The 21680-nt window shown below is 43.2% G+C and overlaps 2 protein-coding genes across 3 annotated transcripts in view; one reads left to right on the plus strand and one right to left on the minus strand.

Annotated features, from left to right (window-relative positions):
- Window positions 1–4731, plus strand: part of BRIP1 (BRCA1 interacting DNA helicase 1) — a 98621-nt gene extending 93890 nt beyond the window's left edge. For both annotated transcript variants that reach the window (XM_071765031.1, XM_071765033.1), the window contains exon 25: window positions 4535–4731. In XM_071765031.1, coding sequence (XP_071621132.1) covers window positions 4535–4588 — 54 coding nt within the window. In that variant the 3' untranslated portion in view covers window positions 4589–4731. The remainder of the gene's footprint in view (window positions 1–4534) is intronic.
- A 9966-nt stretch (window positions 4732–14697) lies between these two features.
- TBX4 (T-box transcription factor 4) overlaps window positions 14698–21680 on the minus strand; it is a 35064-nt gene continuing 28081 nt past the window's right edge. Inside the window, exons 6-9 of the mRNA XM_071765226.1 lie at window positions 21480–21632; window positions 19472–19560; window positions 18896–19137; window positions 14698–17348 (exon numbers count right to left, since the gene is read on the minus strand). Of these exons, the coding sequence (XP_071621327.1) occupies window positions 16726–17348; window positions 18896–19137; window positions 19472–19560; window positions 21480–21632 (1107 nt within the window). The 3' untranslated portion in view covers window positions 14698–16725. The remainder of the gene's footprint in view (window positions 17349–18895; window positions 19138–19471; window positions 19561–21479; window positions 21633–21680) is intronic.

Raw genomic sequence — 21680 nt, forward strand, 5'->3', positions numbered from 1 at the left:
CATGACCCAGAAAGTTCAGCAGAAGATAGCAGAAAGCAGGAAGCTTTTGGCCAGCCTAGAACTTTCTAACACAGATAAAGATATAAGCTAAAAATATAAGTTTTGGAAAGAAATCCAAAATTTCCTAAAGAATCTCGGGTCAGGTTTAAAGTCCACGGGGTAACAATATGTCAGTCATCTTGGTGAGAACAGAAATTAGGAGGAAAAAAATACTTCTCATTTAAAATTTAGATGCTCAGGTGGGATATTTCCAATCAGCTCAAACATATCAAGCCCTCCAGTTCTGAACTGGGGCTTCAGGAGGAGCACATATGGTCTGGAAAGATGGACAGAAATTGGAGTTCCAGGCAGCCAAATCCTGTAACTCAAATGCTGTTTATAAAATGCATGATGAAAAGGGGTGATCCTAATCTGATCCCTGGCCTTACTGTTCAATTAGGAGAAGTGATAATCTTGGTTTGTAAAACAAGGAAAATTGGCAGCTGTGGAAAAATTAAGGGAAGTAGTTCAGTTAAGTATTAGATTCATGAAAAAAAAAAAAAAAAATTGGCTATAAAAGCAGTTCTGAGGCTGGCCAGGACAGAGCTTCAGAAATGTCTGGGGAAAGGTCTTCAATCAGTTTAGGAAATGTGAAGACATGAAGCTGTAAGTGCTGAGCTCCAAAGGAATGAGGATAAAGCTTCTAGCTTTTCTTTAGATTTGGTCAGTTTATTATTTCAATGTATATTAGGATCTGTGAAAGGAATGAATAAAGTGCCCTTTCTCAAGCTGAAGTTATTGGACCAGGTGGCCTGGAAAAGAATAAATTGCTCCCAAGCAAGGAGAGGGACTGCTGGCAAACATGAAGCATCCAAAAGGTGGGAAAATTGGTTTGGAAAACTCGTCCTCTTCCGAGCAAGAAATGGAACTAAAATGATGAATAGGCTATGGAAAGGTTTGGATTTCATCAGGGCTAGTAATAGAGTAATAGATGCTGGAAGTATTGTCTTACACATTAAATCTCTGGAAATTTTCTTTAATTGTGTCCCAGGTGAAGCAGAGTATTTGGAGATAACTGGTTTGCAATGAGCAGACTTTCCTACTGCAGCTGGGAGTAGCACAGCAGCTACTTGGTGCAGTCTTTTTACCCAAGTAAAGGCAGACTGATGAAAATCACATTTTAGGGGCCAAATCCTTGTGGAAACCTTAGCTGCTAGATCTGAGGGAGAAGTTAATTTAGACACAGAGTCTAAATTCCTTTCAAGGCAGAGCTGCAGCATGTTCTCAAGTGATTTCCTTGCAGCAGATGATGCTGTAGGTAGGTGCAGTTGCTCTGGTTCTAACCCAGCTATCCCAGCTAGCTGTGACTTTGGAAATACAACAGCTCAGGGATTAATCCACGTCCTAAAGGCCCATTAAGTACCTCCAGTGACCCTGAGCTTGCCAGCTTCTGCTGAGCTTCGAGTTGCCACTGCTCTTGGTGCTTGTGTTAGCCTGGATAAAGACTGCCTGGGCCACAATCCCAATTTTGCTGTATAGTTTAGGTTCCCTGTAAGATTTTTTCCAGTCCAGAATCAATTCTCTGGAGCCAATAAATACCCAGCTTGCACACAGTGTCTGCCACAGCTTGGTTCTGAGGGAAACCAACCCATTACACCCCAGCTCACCAGGTACTGAAAGCAAAGTGGCAAGAAGTGCTACTGGGCATCAAGGAAATGAACTGGGATGGGATAAGTGAGCTTTCAACTATTTTTTGGACCTCACTCCCAGTTCTGATTAAAGTCAAATGGTGGCCTGAGCCAAGTAACAGGAAAAGGTGGGGGGAGCAGCTCTTAGAGCAGGACAAGACCTACTGCAATTTAAAAAGTTGTCTTTTTGGCTCAACACCTGCTGGGTTTTAGAGGCTGGGGAGAAGGTATGGGGCAGCATGCCTGGTTTGGATTATCTCTAGATGATGTCTTGGTATGAAGGAGAACGTTTGAATGGGGACTGATGTCTTTCCAAATGGTCTGGAATAGGTCAAAAATCATCAACCTGAAATCAAATCCAAAACCCAAGTGAATGATTGCAAGCAGAAGTAATTAATTATGAGTACCCAGCCAGCCAGGGAATGGTTTGCACAGACAAAAAGAAACTGGAAGCAGGAGAGTCCTTGCCCAGCTCTCCAGACAGTGGCTGTCAGGTGAAGGTTTCTGGGGGGATTTAAGGATTACTGCTGCTACTGTTTCAGGGAATTTCTTTGTGGCTTTGTTTGTGAAACCTCTGCATGAGTTTGGTGAGAAGGGAGCTGTTTCAGTGGCTAGCAGAGTGTGATTTAACATTTTCAGCTGATCAAAAAATCACTTGCAACTGTTCCCATTTTGGCCTCCCCATGTCTCAGACACCTTCCAGGCTGGACACAGATGCTTGGGCTTCTGGTTTGGGGCAGTATTGACAGAGGAAATCAAAGGAGTTGAGAGGATGGTGGCTTATTACAACAAACCATTTATGTTCTCAGGAGAGAAATTAATATTCTGCTCAAAGAACATCTGACAGTGGTTAAATCTAGGGAACAGTTTCACTGCTGTTTCTTTGGAAAAGGAACAAACCCTCAGCAGGCAGCAAGGGACTCTGAAGGATGCTCTGCCTCCTGCTTGCAGGAGGGAGGAATGTTGTGCTGCCATGGTGTGAAACAGGTTGAGCAGAGGTTTATCCAGAGAACCATGCTGGGAGATCATCCCCAAAGCTGGAATGAGGAATAAGTCACCTGGGGACATCCTGGTGTCCCAACGGGGCTCTCCTGGAAGTTTGGGACAGGACAGGAGTTGGAGCAGTGGGAGGAGACATCTCCTGTTAGGGGCTTCCTGCTGTGCACAGAGCTATGGCCTTTTCTTTTGGGGTAAACAACCATAATTGTATTGAAGAAACATATGGCTCTTATCCATCCTGACATCCTGATAAATGGAATTTTATGAATTTGTTAGTGTTCAGGAAGGTCTGCATGCTCTATCTCTCCTGTTAGATGAAGCAAAGAAAATCTGTCTCTGAGTGAGGGACTGACACAATTCCATGTGGCTGAAACACATGTGGGTTTATATCCATCCATCCATAAAATATCATGATGATTTCTGGGGTCTGGGTACATGAACTAAGTAAGAGGCTGGTAATTTAATTTTCTTGCTACATCAAACTGAGTGCTATGAAAATTTGAGGGATTTTTTGCTCGACCAAAGGGCTCCAACTTTAAAGCTCTTGTAGCTAAAGCCATGGTTTCCTAAATGTTTTGGGGTTTTATGCCTTGACTCTCAGGGAGCTGTCAGGTTACATTTCCAGCATCTCCTGGATGTGTGCAGCATCAGCCCCTGATACTGGAGTTACAGAGGCAAAGGCAGATAAGTGCCTGGGTTTAACCATATTTATGTCAGACACAGATATCTCAACTTCTGAACCTTGTGGGCAGCTGAAACTGGAAGGAGAAAGCCTTGGGAAAGTGGGTGCTTATGAGTTAGCTGATTGTTATACATTTCTTTCATCTGAAAGCTATTGGAAGCTTTCTGCAAGCAGTAGGGGAGGGCTCAAAGACTGGAAAATCAGTTGGGTCAAGATTTTCATCACTTTGTAAAACCTGAATAAGCTCACATGTACATCAGCAGTACTACAAGGTTACTCTGGGCTACTTTGAGCCTACATCAGCAGGGCTGTGTTGCATGAAATGTGAAACAGGGATGGTTTTTTTTTTCATGTATAAGCTGTTGATGTGTTTTTTATACAGCCTGAGTGCCAGGTACCTTTTAAAATCAGGAGGGGAGCATCAGGAAACTGGTGGGGAGTGTGGGCAGCTCCTGCAGAACCAAACCCATGGCTGGGATGAGCAGGCTCAGCTCTTCCCTGTGCCTGCTGCTGGGGCTCTGAATCAGTGACCCCAGAGCCCTGTGGAGCTGGAAGGTGCTGGGATTCTGGAGGAACTCAAGATCTGAGCACCCAGGCAAAATGCACTGTAATTTGGGCTTTAAAATCTGAGCTTTCCTGGGGGCTGGAAGGGAGGAGGTTTGAGGTTGTTTCGTGTGATTTGGTCTCCATCCTCATTTCCCTTTCATTCTGCCTGCTTCTCCTCCCAGTGCTCCATCCTCCAGTGGGAATTGTGAGGACCCACGTGAGCACAAGGGCACTCACATTCCTACTTCCCAGCTTTGGTGCAGGACACTGTGCTGGGTGCCATGCTGAGGCTCAGAGTTAGATGTTTTCTTCTGGATCCCTTTAAAGTCCATTAATCTCTGCAGAGCTGGGATTTCCACTCCTCATGGTCCAGTGCTGAGCTCCCTCAATTCAAAACCTCCTGCAGGATGAGGCTGAAGAGTTAGGAAGAGGTGTGAGGGGAGCTTTATGAGTATTACACATCTTTAACCCATAGGAAAACCCACGGATTTTGCTCATTTTAAGTGTATTTCACACTTTCTGACTATTTGAAATAACCACATTTGTTAAAACTTCTTTTAATGAATAGAGCTCTTTATGTACCAAGGCAATCCTTTCTCCCTCTAAATACAGTCCTTGAAAAATACCATTTCTTTTGTAGGTCTGGCTGCTTCCATCATCTGTTCATTCTTGCTGCTACACCCTCAAGAGCTGAAAACAGACAATTTAGATTATACTTTATCTTAAAGATGTTTTTCTGATCCATACCACATATTCTTCAGGACCAGTAAGACAGATAAGTAAAGGACTTTGTTATTTAATGCCAACCCTGATAAAATTATTCTTCAAGCACAAGCAGAGAGGCAGCACAGTCTTGGTGTGTGAGTGATGGAAAAGAGCCTCCTGGTTACAAATTCTGCTCCCCTTGAAGTCAGGGGGGGTTCTGCCATTTGACTTCAACAAAAACAGAAGCTTCACCATCTGCTTAAAAGAAATATTTCCCTAGGATTTGTCAGAATGCTGGTAAAAGTGTAATTTTTAAATTTACCCTCACATGTAAAATTTAAATTTACCTTCACATGTGGATGTTTGTTTACCTTATGTGTGCTTCAGAGTAATTTGATATAAAAACCTGGCTTGAATTGAATTTTATTTCAGGTTGAGTTTAAATTGGTTCATTTTTTTCTTTCTAATGCATTCAGAGATCCCACAGTCTGGGCTGAAAACATGGCAGGGGAGTGTTCAAGTATTTTGTATTGCTGGGACTGGAACTCAATTAAAGAAAAACAAATAAAACCATTTGCATTTGTTTATGTAATTAAAAAAAAAAATTATATAATGCCCAAGCTAGGGATTGTATCCCTCTAATGAACACAAACCTTCACCTATTTTGCAAGCACACCAGAAATGGGGAGGCATCCATGGCACTTCTACCATATCAATGTCATTTTAGAGTGTGCAAAAAGAAAAAAACCACCTCTATTTGTCATAGGAAATATTGAAAACTTTTATAGGGAATTGGGAAAACACTTCTTGGCTAGCATGAAAGGTGAAATCCTGCAGCACAAAGTACAGACATGGGCACAGAGACTGAACAGACAGGCTGCTGTAAAACAACCATTTAATAAGGCATTAAAATGCCATCGAGTTGGACACATAAAAAAAAAGCTATGAAAACAAATGCCTTTCAAATAATTAGGATCTTATGCTTGAGACCAGTGTTGATCTCTGGGCAGGGATTTTCCTGCTGAAATCAGATCAGCTAAGGAAGGAATTAGCAGTGGATAAATGGGCTCCTGCTTCAGATTTTTCCCTTTCTGCCATACATAACTATCCATAGAAATGGGCACTTCAGCCTTGCTGTCCCCTCCTTTCTCTTCCCTTAAGTATTTTGGAACAGATTTAGTGTTGCAGAATCATTTTTTAATTGAATCACAGCTTTTCAGCAGGAGTGTGTGAAATGGGGAGTTACTGCCTGCTGCCCAGCCTGGGTGAGGGATCCTGAGCCAGTCTAGCAGAGGCAGCCAGAAATAGTAGCAAACCTCCTTTCCTGTCTTGAAAGTGGGGAGTGATTTTGCTTCCACTGGATGTTACCTATTTATTTTAGGATTTCACAATAGTTTGTAGTGGTGGCTGGTGTGTAAAATAAGAGATGAGCAGCAGGTTCTCAAGTTTAACTTAGAATTTAATCGGTTTTCTTACAAAAGTAGTGTTATAATGAGTATTGGTTTTCTTATATAGTAAAATTACTGGGGTTTTATCCATTTTCCTGAGTACTAACATCAACAACCTTGGAGAAATTAATGTATATCCCTTCTGTATTTCATCTTGTTTCCTGTTTTGTCATTAGCCAACAGTTAACCCCCAAGGCACATCTTTTTCAACTTCTAATCCAACATGTGTCTGCCTTTCAGAGCTTTTATTTCAGGTACTTTTGTGGTTTTAACTCATAGAACTGAGCCCCGTGATACTCCTGGGTGCAACTTTCATAACCATCAGAATTAGAGGATCTTTCTCTTGATGTGATTCCATCTGTTAATCAGCTTTATGTGACTTTCTCCTAGCCTGGTTTTTCAAGGTGTGAAAATTTGCACTGCAGAGGTATTTTAGGGATTGCAACTGTGTTTTATGAATAAAATTCTAAATAACTACTCTGGTTATAAAGCTTTGGGCAGTTTTTAGGGTCCTATGAAGTGCTGTTAAACCCTTCTTGCCATTTGGCTAGCAGTTCATCCCAATTAGTAACCCTTCTATCTAGCAGTAGCAGAATGTGATTTTTTTATTTTTATTTTTTTTTTTTAAATCAGTTGTAAATGATTAGTCCAAAAGAGTAGCATAAAACTTCGAGCTAGTCCCCTGCAGGAGTCAGCTGGAGGAAATTAAAGGATCAACAACACAAGGGAAGCACTGAGGTAGGATTGTTCCAGGCTGCAGCCACAGGCTTTCACATGCACTCAGGAAATTGGCTTCATCAAAAGCTGAGGATGCAGGCGTGAGGATGAGGAGGATAATGCAGGTGATGATTCTAAATCATGGCTCAATATCCCATCATTTTCCAAAGGAGAGGTTTTCCTCAAAAAAAAAAAAAAAGCAGGTTTTCCTGTTGAAAAAAAAATTTAAATCTTCTTGTTACGAATTAAGAAGAGTTCAACACAAATCTAAGCTGTAAATCTAACTTAGTAAATAACAAAGATGCTGTTTCTTCAAAATAATATCAGCTGGATGGGTTTTTTGCACAAGAAAAACTCACAGTAAGACTCATTCCAGTCCCTACTCTGTGTGGATTTTGTGTGTTTCTATGTGTGTCAGAGCTGGAAAACCAATGACTTGGAAGGGCTTAGGAGTTTTCTTGAATGTCTTCAGTAAATTCCTCCTGCAGAAACATGGATCTTCTGGGCCTGAGATGAAGCTGAAACCTTTCTAGTGGAGCAGGAAGGAATCACAAGAGGGGAAATGTATAAATCTCCACCTGGAGCCAAGTGTGCTGGGAAGGTGTAAAGAGATGGAGGAGCCAGCAGTGCCAGAGAAGGGCTGAGAGGGAGAAGATTCCAAGGGAGAAGAGGAAGGAAGAAAGAAATGGGAATGTCCCAGCACTGAAGCCATTCTAATGGTCAAAACTTTCATCAGAAGTAAAACCCTGGAAGGCTATAATCCAAATAAGGAAATTAGGACAAAAATTAACAATATTCAGCTATTCAGATATCAAAAGAAATAGCAGAGTTATTGGTGTTAGAGGTTATTGCCAGGAGGGAAAAACTCAGCATGTCTTGGGTAATTAAGCTTCATTGGAGAGCACGGATCCCTTCTCCAGGTAAGAAAGACTTTTAGAACATGGCATCTTTTGCTGTTGTAATTAAACACCATGGGCTATTCTGCATATGAAGTCTTAAACACTTGAGTCCCTTTATCATGGGATTTTACTGGCCAGGCATGTGTGTTCTTATGGCAAAAAGCACTGGCTGCTATAAAAAAAGAAACCCAAACATTTCTTTTTATGACTTGACTTGCTGTATTTTTATATGTATTGAGCCAAATTCATCCCTTGTGTAGCTCAGTTGAAGCCAATAAGGACAGATTTGGCCCATGTCTGTAGGAGAAAGGTGGTGACAATTAAAATATATTGTTTAATAATGAGAGCTATGGTAGTGAGGTGTCTTTGTGTCTATGAAATCAGACACCACGACACCACCTTGCCAGTGGAGAGGGGGACTAGCAAAACATATAAGGCCAGGGTCTGATGGAAAGGCAAACTTTTATTGTTCAGATTAAATATCAGAAGGAAAATTGAACAAGCCTAATTTAGGTAACATCTCCAGGAGTGTCAGAGTGCAATATTTTACCATAGAGCATGCCATTTAAAATATATTTCTTGAGTAGTGTTATATGTGGCTATCAAGGACAGAAGGCCTGGTTGTTATTAAGGAAAAGAACAGCTTTTATTTCATTTATATTTTAGTTCTTTTCAATAACATTGCTAAAAGGAATGGTGCCTATGAAAAAAAAGCTCTCATTCCCACTTTACATTGCTAAATTTACATTGAAAATTCCAAAAAACATTGCTGATGCCCTGCAGATCAGGTTGGGCAGTCAGAGATCCAAAGCTCAGTGCTCAGGCAGCCAAATTATCTGTGTCCCAGCAGCACAGAGGCATTTTTGGGGGGCTTGCTGGCATGGGGGCATCCTCAGCAGCTCTTCTTTGAGTGGCTGCTGCTAAGTTATAGGGAGTTTTATAGGCTGAAGCCTTGCTGTACTGTCTGCTGACTTTTATCCTTCTCCTGAAGGTATTTGGGTAATGGCTCTTTGTAGCCAGTAACCATATCCCTAATTCCAAGCTCTCCATCCCTGCTGCCAGCAAGCCTGGCTCAGCTTTGCTCTGCTCCTTAATTGTCCCAAATATTTGGTCAAACCCTTTACTGGGTGCTGGATCCCCTCCTTGCCAAGAGGGGAGGTGGGAGGGGGAGAGGAATAACAAGAACAATTTCCCTGGAGGGCTCAGGAAAAAGTCTTTTACCCCGGGGCCCCCTGCTCCTTCCCCTCTGCTCTGACCCTGTGCAGCTGCTGCTGGGCTACCTGTCAGGATGCTTTAGGAACTGGGGGTGGGAAAGGTCAGAGTAATAAGGGGACAGATATTTTGTTGAGCCAAGAAGTAAAACAGCTCTTGAGGGCACTGCCCAGGAGCAGCAGTACCTAGCTAATGGATCCCAGCAGAAAAGGTAGCTCTTAAATGAGGCTAAAGAGGTAAAAATCTTACAGATGCAATGAGTTGCTCAGTTTTTCTTGTGCTACAGGTATTCCAAGGAGTCTCTGACCTCCAAAAAATCAGGGGCACAATACCCACAGAACAACAAAAAAATGGCTTTTGGTCTACTTACTGCTTTTTTTTTTTTTTTTTGGTCTACTTACTGCTTCTCTTTTATAGAAGTCTGGGCTTTGGCATTGAACTCAGATAATATTTTATTAGAAGAAAGCATGATTCACTGAAATGCTGTGCTTCAGTATCTGTGGAAAAGAAAACTGGGAAGGTCACAAAAGCAGCTAAGCTGTGGAAAACCAACCCAAGGAGCCATTGCCACAGGAAGACTCTCAATCTGCAGGAAGAAGCTACAGAAAGGAACAAAATATTTCCAAGGAAAGCTCTAAGCATAGTGGTGGAGCCAAGTAAGGTGTTTGTTTGATTTAATGTCTCTGTTGTTCCTGAGTTTGTGTCACTCTGAGGATGGTCAGTGGACACCTGCAAGCCTTGGAGTGCCTGGGCAATGTTCCTACAAAGAGTTAAATCCTTTTTCCTTCCATCTTTCTGATGAAGAAATGTGGAAGAATTGCAGGTCCCTCAAACATTTACCTACCAGGGCTGTGCTCAGAGCTAACACTGAGTGTAAATCTAGTCCTGGGCCCTGATACTGGGCAGAAATCCCAGTGGAAGTTTTTCTTGCCTCCAACCTGTCTACTTGCCTTCATAATGATAAATGGTGGGAGGGAGAGGGTGAGGGAGGGGGGAAATGATCTAAGCTTTGAACTGGTTGTGTCTTCAGAAGGATGGGAAGGAAGAATGTGGAGTCACTTGAAACAGAATTTTTCTATGGATAAAATCTTTGCAGTGTTTCTCCTCTTGGTCACCTTTGGTGTTCCTGTAAGTAAATCTTAGACCAAATCCTTACCCAAAGATGCCTAATAGGTAAGATATTCCATCTACTTTTTTTTTTTTTTACTTTAAATTGAATTATTTACCTATTGGTACTCCCATTTCTGTCCTGCACGTAGTTGCTCAGTAGCCATCACCTTTGCTTTCAGCCTAGGTATCCATTGCATGCTGTTTCCTATTACTTCTGATGCACAAAGTGAGTTCATCACCTTTCCAGGATGCCTCATGATTGATTCCTCATGTCCAGGGCAATCTGCTCAGAACTTGCAGGCTAAAATGAGTGTTTGCATTTAGCAGGAGTAACCCAGGGTTTGAATCTCATATTTTAAGCTATCCATTTGTGTATTAAATTCACAACTGATGTGAAGTATATAACACAGTGAATTAGATTCAGCATTTTATATTTTTTTTCTCAACAACTGCCCAGGAATAAACCCTGATTTGCCAAGTGGGGCTGTGTCATCCATCAGACTCAAATGCACTGTGCCTCCTGCCTCAGCTGTCCACTGCCCAGCCTCCAAGCTGGCCTCCTTGAAAAGATCAGAGGGCTGCTCTTGCTCTACTGAATTCTATAAAAGTTTGCCTATTGAATTCAACAGAACTAGGCCTGAGCCTTATGGTTTTGGCACGAAAAGCTGATAATATTCTTTTTCATCTCTGCTGAGCTGCTGCACACATTGCTGTCTGCCTTACGTACTGCTAAGGAGCAGTAGTAGTTTTGCACATATTGTTCTCTGCACATGTTCTCTACTAAGTAATTGCTAAAGGATGCAGCCATTCCTGCTGGCAGGGTCTAAGGCTTTGGCCACAAATTTGGCCCAGTTTCCTGCTATCAGAGTCAGCCTTCCAATTCAAAGCTCCATTTGTCAAATGTTGTCTCTCAGAATGGTTAAAATCCCTGCTGGCTGAGCAGGTGCTGACATTCCACACAGTTCTTTTTTTAAAAAAAAAAAAAACAAAACACAAACCACAACTTCTTCTTCCTCAAGACCTCTTACCTGTCAGTATTTCTCTATGGAACAGGAGCCTTTAGACCTATTGTGGACCTAAAGTGGGTTTCATTCCAGTGGGGTTTGCTTTTCTTTTGCTAAAAAAGTTTCTAAGGAGCAGAAATCAAAATTGCCCTGATTTTATTAGAACCAGCATTATCAGCACTAATTAATATACTTGTCTATTTCCTTCTCTCAGGATGTGATTCCAAGGTGGACTCAGGCTCAGGAGAGCAATATTCAGCCCAGAGATGCCTTGCTGCACACCTGGACACTGTGACACTGGAAAATTCACTCTCCAAAGCAGTCAGACAGGAACATTTGCTGCTGGTGACCAGAATCATCATATTTCTTCCCAAAGGCAGGTAGGGAGCTTGCTTTGTCACCTCCCAGCACCACAGCACAAAGCTCCAAGGGTATTAAACTCCCCTTGCTGTTACCCAAGGAGTTTCTTAATGAGGTTGGGCAGTCTGGACCAAGTTTAATTGTGAATTTTGGTTTAAATACCACTTAGGCTGGTGTAGATGGCCCAGCACTGGTGCAAGGAGGGGCTGTGAAATCACAAAGCTGCCATCTGAACACCAGTGCCCACAGTGACTGTTTTACAGGCAGAGCCCCAGGGGCAGTTTCTCTCATGGCAGTGTTTTCACATTAAAATCCAGTCCATGTTGGACAAGGCTTTTTGCTTTTGTTGTACCATTCCCAATATTTTCTTCTCTTTAATTTTAATATTGATCCTGTACTTTGTGGAAAGGAAATGAGTTCAAAACCTTATTCTCTCTGTCAGCAAGTCACTGACTCATGATTTCTCTATCACAGCAATAAAAACTCTCAAATCACATTGAATTTAGGCTGCCTCTTGTCACAGTGAAGTGCATGGCACCTCTTCAGAGCAGCTCCTTAAATTAAAATACAGTAAATTTATTTTTTTTTTTTTGCCATTCAAACACTGCTGCAGAAACGTGAGTGGCCAAGGAGTGAGGATTTTTTTTTCCTCCTGCTGGATTTTTTTCTCTATAACCATCCTCTGGGGAGTTCTCATCTTCAAAAGAAACATTCTTTCTATACAAGCTGCAAAAAGAATTATTTAATGACATCATAAATTAATACAGAGAGGCACAATTTTTCCAAAATGTGGAGAGGGAAAGGAAAAAAAAAAAAAAGAAAGTAGTGTTTGCCAAAAACACCCCAGCTCTTCCAGACTAAGGCCTCTCTTGAGCCTCTGAGCAGCCAATGATACCAAATTGAATGGTGGGGCTTTTGGCATGACTGAAGTTTAGCTTGTTTAAATTTTGGCAAATATTCATATTACTCACATACTCAGCTAGCTGATGCAAATATTTGTTCTATTTAGAGTCAAGTCCAAACTCAGTGCTGGCAGAGGGGCTCTTGGACTCAGTGGAACTAAGCTTGCCTATGCCAATGTTACATTTGGACATCTACCTTAAAGAAAAACAGAATTAAAAAAAAAAAAAATCCCCTAGCTTTTTAGTCCTGATTAGACTGCATTAATGGAAACAGAACTCATGTGAAGCCAGCTTTTCCTTGCTGGCTAATTTTTGCCTTAATCTGATTTAAAATGGACTTAGTTTTTCTGTGCTTGGACTGTCATTCCCTACTGTGATGCACCAAGCCATGGTACCAGAAAAAAACCCTCTGCCCACGTGAAGTTCTCCACATTCTTGAGAAGCAAAAGCTTTTTAAAGTGTAGTAAATCAAACCCAGACACACTAAGCACACTTGATCTGTTTTAATGCTGTGCAGGTTGTTGGGATTTTTGCTATATTTTTTTTAATGATATCTAGAGTTTAGTGTTTCTGATTTGGAAAAACAAGCAGCCCAAATCCTCAAGGATGCTTTGCTCTTGCTGTGCTCTCTGTTTCTGCTGCCAGGCAGGTGTCAGCAGGAAGGATGCTACTCAGCTGGGTGCCTGATGGGGTCTCACACTCAGCAACTCCCAAACCCCCCCAGATGGGAAGTGCAGAGGAGATGAAGAGGAACCTGGGTGCCTCCTCTGGCCAGAGCTCACCTTCCCCTGGCTGTTCTCTTGGGATTGGATACATCAACAGGTGAGAAACTTTGCAATAAAAAAAAACCCCACAAAACCAAACCAAACAAAAAAAAAAAAAAAAAAAACAAAAAAAACAAAACAAACCAAAAAAAAAACCACACCACCCCAAACTACCACAGAACACCCTGTTTCTGCTCCCCATAAATTAATACAACCAGAATGTGCTCTGGGAATGGATCTGTGCTCAGGTCAAGTGTGATTTGTCAGCTGAGCATTATTTGAATGCTCTTATCAGTGTCACTTAGAAAGGGGATCCCACTAACTTCAGCCATTTAGCTGCTGGAGCTGGGTGCCTGATGGAGTCTCACACTCAGCACCTCCCAAAGATGGTAACAACCCCCAGATGGGAAGTGCAGAGGAGATGAAGAGGAACCTGGGTGCCTCCTCTGGCCAGAGCTCACCTTCCCCTGGCTGTTCTCTTGGGATTGGATACATCAACAGGTGAGAAACTTTGCAATTAAAAAAAACCCCACAAAACCAAACCAAACAAAAAAAAAAACAACAAAAACCACACCACCCCAAACTACCACAGAACACCCTGTTTCTGCTCCCCATAAATTAATACAACCAGAATGTGCTCTGGGAATGGATCTGTGCTCAGGTCAAGTGTGATTTGTCAGCTGAGCATTATTTGAATGCTCTTATCAGTGTCACTTAGAAAGGGGATCCCACTAACTCCAGCCATTTAGCAACAGGAACTTGAGGCTGAGTGGGCAAGTTGGATTCCTCTGAGTGGAAAAAGATCATCACTAGAGAATGATTCATCCCCTTTTAATCTAAATGGCTGATCTCTCTCTATTGACTATAAAAGGAGCCCAGATGACCAGATTATTAGCATATATCCAAATCTTGCACATTCTTATGCTAACTCAGCCTTTTACAACTGGATCCTCTACCCACAGATATCATGGACTATTTTTTATAGCTAAAACCCCAGGGTTTCACAGGACACTGGCTCAGCTGTGCTCTTTGCAAGGGCTGACAGCTGTGCCTGCTGTGTGCTCACAAGTTAAAACTTGGATTAATTACATGTTCAAGGCTCCTTTGCATCCCCTGCATTAACTGAAAGCTGCTGGAAAAGTTCTTGCCTGGAATCACTAAATATTGCCTTGATGAGCAGAAGGTCTATGAGCAATGGTTTAAAACAGAAGTAGTGATTATTTCTTAGAGATTACGTTGTTATTCTGTAGAAATGTGTTAATCATATTTGTAAAACAGGCAGAAGGTCCTGCCCAGCTTGTTGTTTGGATGCTGGGCTGCTGACCCCATTGATTTTTAGGTGTTAGTGGCAGCATTTGTCTCCTTTAGTGCTGATTCAGTGTCCCTGGGAGAGATGAACTGAGCATTTCAAACAACGGTTGCTGACACCCTCAGCCCTCTCTCCCCCAACTCCAACCTTTAAATCTTCTTTTCATTTTCTGCACCTATGTACAGGAACAGCATTTTGATGCTCTTGGTCTCAAGCCAGTGGCTGCTTTTCCCTTAGCCTGGGAGTGGGCAGGTGAAGTTTGATGGTGTAGCTATGAAAAAGTAAAAAAAAATGCCATGTGTGCATCTTGGAAAAGTATGAGATGGGTACAGTCAGACAGCAGGAGACAGAAGAGAGACAAGGAATCCAGCAGTTCACCACAGACCATTTTTATACTAATTATTGAAATGCACCCAGAGACAGTTTATAGTAGTAAAATGACTTTATGTTCTGATATGTAAAATAAAATGTCCATGCTTAGTAACAAACATTTATAACTTCCATACCACCTGTATCTAATGTGGTTTCTAATAGAGATTTATCTGTAGCATAAATGTTTTTAATCTAACCAGTTCTTAGTTTTTACATCAAAGGTGTGTAATAAAAAAAAAAAATCTTAAATAGATGTCTTTACAAAAAAAAACCTTGCAACATTCATTTTTATTAAGTATTTCATTTGTAAAAAGCAAAGCTGAATTGGACACGTGGCCTGCATTTGTGATATATATATATATATTTTATATATATATAATATATATGTATATAAATAGTTATTTGGCATGCAAAGGTTGTAGTGATTTCCAAAAATCTGATTACAAAATCCACACCAGTCACACACACAGAGTCTGCTGAATGGCTGCATGAGGTTGAAACATGACCTCCACTTCAGTGGCCTCAGGCTTGGGGTGTCCCCCCAGGCAGCCTCTCTGCACCAGAATGGATTCATCAAACTGCACAAGTACCTCCTGACTTCAAGGCTTGTATTTCACCTTCTTGCCTTTGCTCACTTGGGAAGCAGGGAAAAAAAAAAAAAAAAAAAGAAACCCCCAAACCCACTGTGCATCACCAGAGCTTAAATCTCACACTCTTTAGTGGAACCAAACTCCTCACATCACCATCCCAGGGCACAGCATCACCTGGGGGCTCAGTGGGATGGACACACAGAGGACACAGCCCTGCTCAGGAGCTTTTTTGGGTGAAGTCAGTGAGAGTTTTGATCCAAAAGGAGTGCACCTTGCTTTCCCACTTGAGGCCATTTGTGGGGACACTGAGAGGCAAAGCCAGGGCTGAAGGAGTCACTCTGGGATCCTTCCACAGTAAACAATAGTAGCAAAGTATACACTGGTTACAGATTTTTTTTTTTTACCTGTTCTACAAATATTTGTACACTGTAAAGCCTGACAGGTAATGGGAGCTCACCCCACCCCACAATTAAGAAAATGTTCCTTTAAGCCTCCTTTATGCTGAAAACAATTCCTTCCCACTCAGCTGCGAAGGGAAGAAAAAAAAAAAAAACATAGGCCAAAAGGCATGTTTCAGCTGAATAGGAAAGAAATCAAGGACCAGCAAATACAGAAATTGTTTCTGGAAAGTATTAGTGACTTTTAAGCTTAAACTTCATAAATATATTGCAATAAGCGAATGTGATTCAATCAACAGCTGGGAGTCTGAAGACACTGGGTCTGTTCCTAACACTGCAATTAATTTGTTCTTTGGCCTCGGGCACAACGTTTCACTTCTTAATTTCCCACAGCCACGAAGGATGGGGCAAGGGAGGGGTGGGGGGAAGAAGGAGACGTTTGTGCATCAGTGCCTTCTCCTCTCTGCTCTGGGGCACGAGGCCTGAGCTGTGCTGGGGAGGGACCAGAGCAGCTCCCTGACCCCCCCACCCAAACTCCCCACTGACCCCTGTGCTCCCACGGCTCCAGCACTTCCAGAGGAAGAAGGGATTTCTACAAAAAAGAGCAAAAGAGCAGTCCTTGAACTACACGACCTTTTATCCTTGGAGTTTTGGGATTCTGTGACTTCACAGACTGAGGACCTTAAAAGTGAAGCTCCTATTTTTTTTCCCCAAATAGCCAAAAATTTGCTTAGGGATGTTTAATATTAAGCAAAAGGAAACGACTGGCTGCTTCACTTGTGAGTCGTGAAGACTGGATCAGCAATGGAGACACGAGGAGAATTTATTTGGGAAGTCAGGAAGAGACTGATGAACCCAGCCCACTGAGACAGGAGGTGGAATTCTCTTGTGTGCCTGAAGATACGAGCTCTTCACCCACCCAAATCCCTCTGGAAATGCACGTTTGTCTCATGGAAGTGCAAGTTACCCACAGGTATCGACACTGATTGAACACTGTCCTGGAGCAGGAACCTTGGCTGTGGCATCACCTGTCCCTCAGAGTCATCCATCAGTCCAGTTCTCCACAGTCCCCATCCCTGAATGATACGGCAGTGACGTCTCCCTGGCCAAGGAGAAGCTTTGGGAGTAGAGGAACTCATTGGCTGCGTTGAGGTGTGGAGAGGGGGGTTTCCTCTCACACATGGACGGGTGCACCCTTTCCCTGGGGAAAGAGGAAGGAGGAACACGCTCCCGAACCTGAGACTGGGCCAGCTGGTTGTAGACACTGAAGTGGCTGTTACCTGGTGGCTGGGAGCCTTGGCCTGGGATGGCTGGGAGCCGTGGCATCATGGTGGTGGCAGTAAAATGAGCAGGGAAGGGCTGGTAAGGGACAGTTTCCATGGTCTGAACGCTGTAGCTGGTGTAAGGTGCGACGGAAGTCCACATATTGCAGCTCAAGGGGGGAGGTGGAGGTGGCAAGTCATCGACTGCTGAGACCCCAGCCAGTTCAGCCCCAGAGCCAGAGTACATGCAGGCTTCCCTCGGGGTCACCTCGCTGCAGTAGGAAGGGCTCAGCATCTGCTGGTCATAGGGTGGTGGGGAACGGAAATAGTGATCATCCCCTACGGAAGAGGAGGCTTCCAGGTAGGAGCGTTTGCAGGGCAGGTCCAGGTGCCGAGCGCTTTCTGTGGACAGAGAATAAAAAAAAAAAAAAAGAAAGGAAAGCTAAAAATGCACATCGAGGAGCATCCCCAACCCCTTCACAGTGACCAAGCTTTGCCACCTCTGTCCCCGCGTCGTGTTTGTGACCCCCATCCTGCCCCCAAATTCTCTTTTTTTGTGGCGCGCCTCCCCCCCCCCCCCCCCCCCCCGCGAAAGATGTTTAATTTTGTATTATTAATTATTAATTATGTTTTTTAACAGCAGTCTGCTGGGAGCCTGGCACTGGTTTTATGGAGTTGCTGAGCATGTAGCTAAAATTTTTTTTTTTTTTTTCCCCAGGTTAATCCAGTCAAACCATTTGACTTTGGAAAGACGATGTACAACGTCAAAAAGACATTGTGTGGCAGATGTCAGGCTAAGCCCCTCAGCCTCAAAGCATTCTGGTGACATTTATCAGGTTGAGTGAGGGACTTGGGCTACCAGTCCCAGATCAGAGATTACTTCACGTGCATCCAGATAACAGAGGGCCCTGGCACTCCCACAGTGTTACCCTTGACAAACTCAAGAAGTCTCTTAAAGGGTCTTATCGCAGCCTGCCTTCCTGTCATTACAAAAATGACTCTACATTTCCCAGATATTCCCAGTGTCAAAAGCTGCAGAAATATTTGCAGATAAAGGAGCCCTTTCCCAGTCATCGGGCCTGTCCCTGGGCTCTGTGCTGAGAAGCTGGAGCCCCTCTCCTCACAGATCACACCAGCGTGGCCTTGTTTACCAGCAGCTCCTCTGTGGGTTGTTAGGAATAGTCCCGGGATGAATTAGGGAATTTTTCTGCAATGAAACATCTGCTAAAATGACACATTTGCCTTCCAGTCCTCATTACTGGTGCCGTTAGATTCCTCATTTGCCCAGGATCAGAGGATCCTCACAGCTTAAAGAAATTAGTGGCCAATGAAACATGCAAATAGAAGGATTAGGGTTTGGTTTTTTTTTTTTTTCCTGGGCAAAATTTTTCCGTCGGACTTCAAGCATGCCATGATCTCATCTGATGCTGGGCTAAAAGGAAGAGAATGTAGTTACAGCTCACTTAAACTTGACAACTGGTGAATAAGAAGAAAAGGGATGATTCCACACAGCTACCACAGCCCTCAGCCATTTACAGAACTGCTAAGGGCTTTGTCCTGGAAAAGTGTCTGATCTCATTAATGCTAAGTGGCCTCAGCATCAGAACATCTCAGGACAGACGTGGCCTCCTCAAAAAAAATTTTAATTCAGTTGATTCAAACAATGGATAGGTTTCCAGAGTAGTTTCGTGCCACTTGATTTATGCGTTCTGATTATTTTTTTTTTCAGCTGACTCGGATTGTGAATTTGCCATCTATGGGACAAAACAACTAATAACTGCCCCAAAACCCAGCTCGTGGGCCCTGACCCTCCCAAACACTTCAATCACATCAATATCTTTGAAGATCAAGGCATAAGAGAGCAAACTGGAATTACTGGTAAGTCTTTCAGTGCTCGTGCTCTCTGGTTTATTTGCTGTAATGTTTTTCTAGCTGTAAACTCGAGTTACCTCTTCTTTTTAGGCAATGATAGAAGAGCCCTGAATCTCTCTGTGCTGTGAAGGTGTTGAGTGGCAGATCTTGAGTATCTGAAGCTGCAAATTGCATGTGAGCACCATTCTCATACTGATAATGTTGAAGGGTCTGGTGATTCCCATGAAGTGGGTTGACATCTGGCTTTGTTGAAAGCTGGCCATGACTGGACACCAACCTCTGCCTCATGATGCTTTTGGAAATGACTGGATATTCTTTGCTAAAAGAGGTGAGAAAAATTATCACTAGTTAGACAGTATGAGCAGAAAGATGAAGTGTTTGCCTTCCCAAGAGCTTCTCCATCCAGTGCCTTCAACTTTCCTGAATATGTTGAACTCATCCCACCCTGCTGGGGGTGGGCAAACCTTCCCCCACCACACAGAGCGTGGCACTGAACTGCAGGAGAAGCTTTCCAGGGGTATAAATGGCATGAAAAGCCCTAATGCCCTCCCACAGAAGAAACTGGGATGTCCCTTGGGTTTAAGCACCCTTCAGCTTCTTTCACTGGAGCAAAGTTTGAGTGCTGAGCCCCTTGCAGCTGAGCCCAGCTCTACCTTTGCAGTCGTGCCACACGCAGGTCGCTGTCATCACTCCCCCTGAAGCCCTTGGCAAAGGGGTTGTTCTCAATTTTCAGCTGGGTTATCTGGAAAAGAGTCAAACCATGGATAAACTGTTTAAAACCAGGTCAGGCCAGTGGGTGCTGCAGCAGGGCTGAGGCTGTTGGGTCTCCAGGTGCCCCGTCCTACGTGACACCCCCCAAAATGCAGAGCCCATGAGAGCTTCAGCAACATAAAGACACAGTGACAGGCCCAGCTGTGAAGTTTGGTGCTAGATCTTGCAGAAACAGCTTTTAAAACTGACAACAAAATTACTGCTTATGAGCAAGGACAGCCCAATGTCAGGTTTGTGCATCTTAATTTAATTTTGTTCTTTAGTGACCCTGATTTTCCTCTGATGTGCAGGATCAGGGTGTCAGTCCCTCCTGTGGACCCCAGAGCTGTGCTGGCTCCTTGCAGGAGATGAGAAAAAGAATTAGAGCTCATCTGGGGCATTTTCTCTAAACCTGGCAGGTCCACCCTGTGCTTCCAGCTTCCAGCCTGCCCCCAGCAGGCTGTGTGGCAAGGACAGTGCAAGTGTGAAGTTTATGGAGCACTTTGGGAACCTTCAGCATGAAAGGCACTATTGATACACAAGACATTTTAAATAGGTATTAAATAAGCTCTTTCTGGTTAACCATGTTTGGGCAACTGGTCATTTTACACCAACAGCTACAACTTTTCAAACAGGATTCACTTAAGTGTCCAAATAGTGACTTTTTTTTTCCCCCCCTGTCTTACTACAACACACACACACATCCATGTTTCTGCTCTGAGTTTTTTACTGGCTCCCTAATTGCAAAATCTTTCAAGGACTCTATGCTCCAAGCATCAAAGGGCATACAGGCATCCTGCTTGGGAGGAAAAGGTCTGGTCAGATTATTGGGGAGGAAGAATTTCACATATGTTCCTGTAGCTTTTTCCTGTGAATGTGTAGAAAAGGAGCTGATCCAGTAACACATGGCAGATGTGGGGATCTGTAAGGTCCCTTCCAACCCAAACCCTGCTAGGATTCTGTGTCCCATTCAGGGTGACAGGAAGGTTCTGGCAGTGCTACCTTTATTTATGAATCCTGGTGTACTTGAAAAAACTCCAATTAATCCTCATCCAACCCTGCAACCAGATTCCACTGCCAGGAAAACTGCAGGGGAGCAGGAGCCCAGGCAAGTGGGCAAGGGGATTCCAAACTGAGCCCTCTCCCTTCCTAGTGACACTGCCCCAGCTACCAGGGGGAGGTGACAGTTAAATGTCACAGTGCCATCTGGCCTGGGGCTGGTAAAATCCTCAGAGGGAACAGTACCAACACCTTGGTAAAAAAAAGAAGAGCAACTGAGCCCTGCAATATCTGGGGAGCTGACACACACACAAAATGCAGAACCAAACCCTCAGTGTATATACATATACACACATATATAATATTTCTATTTGTAGGTATTATGTTTTATATATTTTTATATAGATATTGTATATATAAATATATATATTCCCAAAAAAACAAACTCAACCCCCCAGACCCTTTTCCTGCCTTCACGTGCTAACCACAGAGCAGGCTCTTAGCTGAGTTTTTATGGTTACATTCCTGCTCTGTCTCACTAACTCCACATACTGTAATTACTTTTCACTGCAGATTTATGAGCAAGCTTTCCCAGGCATTATTAGATTTCCTTGCTTGGTTTGAATGACATCTTAGCACTCTGCTTCCTTAGTGGCTGCACCCAAAATATTGCTACCCAGTGATGCTCATCTTAGCTGCATCCTGCTCCATGCCAGCTTGGATATTGTCTTTTAAAGAAAATTTAAAAGACAAAGAGCAGCAGAAAAAAGCTCTCCCTGTCCCTCCCAGCAAACCAACCCTGCTCCTCCAAGCCCAGCCCACGGCTCTGATGGGACAGATCACTTGGCAGCTGAGGGCTGGGAGCTGCAAAGCTGGGAAATTATAGGATTTTTAGGCAGAAAAGCAGCTTACCTTGTGGTTCTGGTAGGAAGTCACGGAGATGAAGGATGTCTCAGGAAAAACGTGGGTGCAGAAAGCTGTGTTTTTTGACCCAAAAGCATTGTTCTCATCTGCCTTCACGATGTGCAGCCTGGGTTGGTATTTATGCATGGAGTTAAGGATGATCTGAAAAAACAAGTGGTGCTAAAAGTGAAAAATCCAATTTAAATTAAA

The sequence above is a fragment of the Heliangelus exortis genome, chromosome 21 (assembly GCF_036169615.1).
Source record: "Heliangelus exortis chromosome 21, bHelExo1.hap1, whole genome shotgun sequence".
NCBI lineage: Eukaryota > Metazoa > Chordata > Aves > Apodiformes > Trochilidae > Heliangelus > Heliangelus exortis.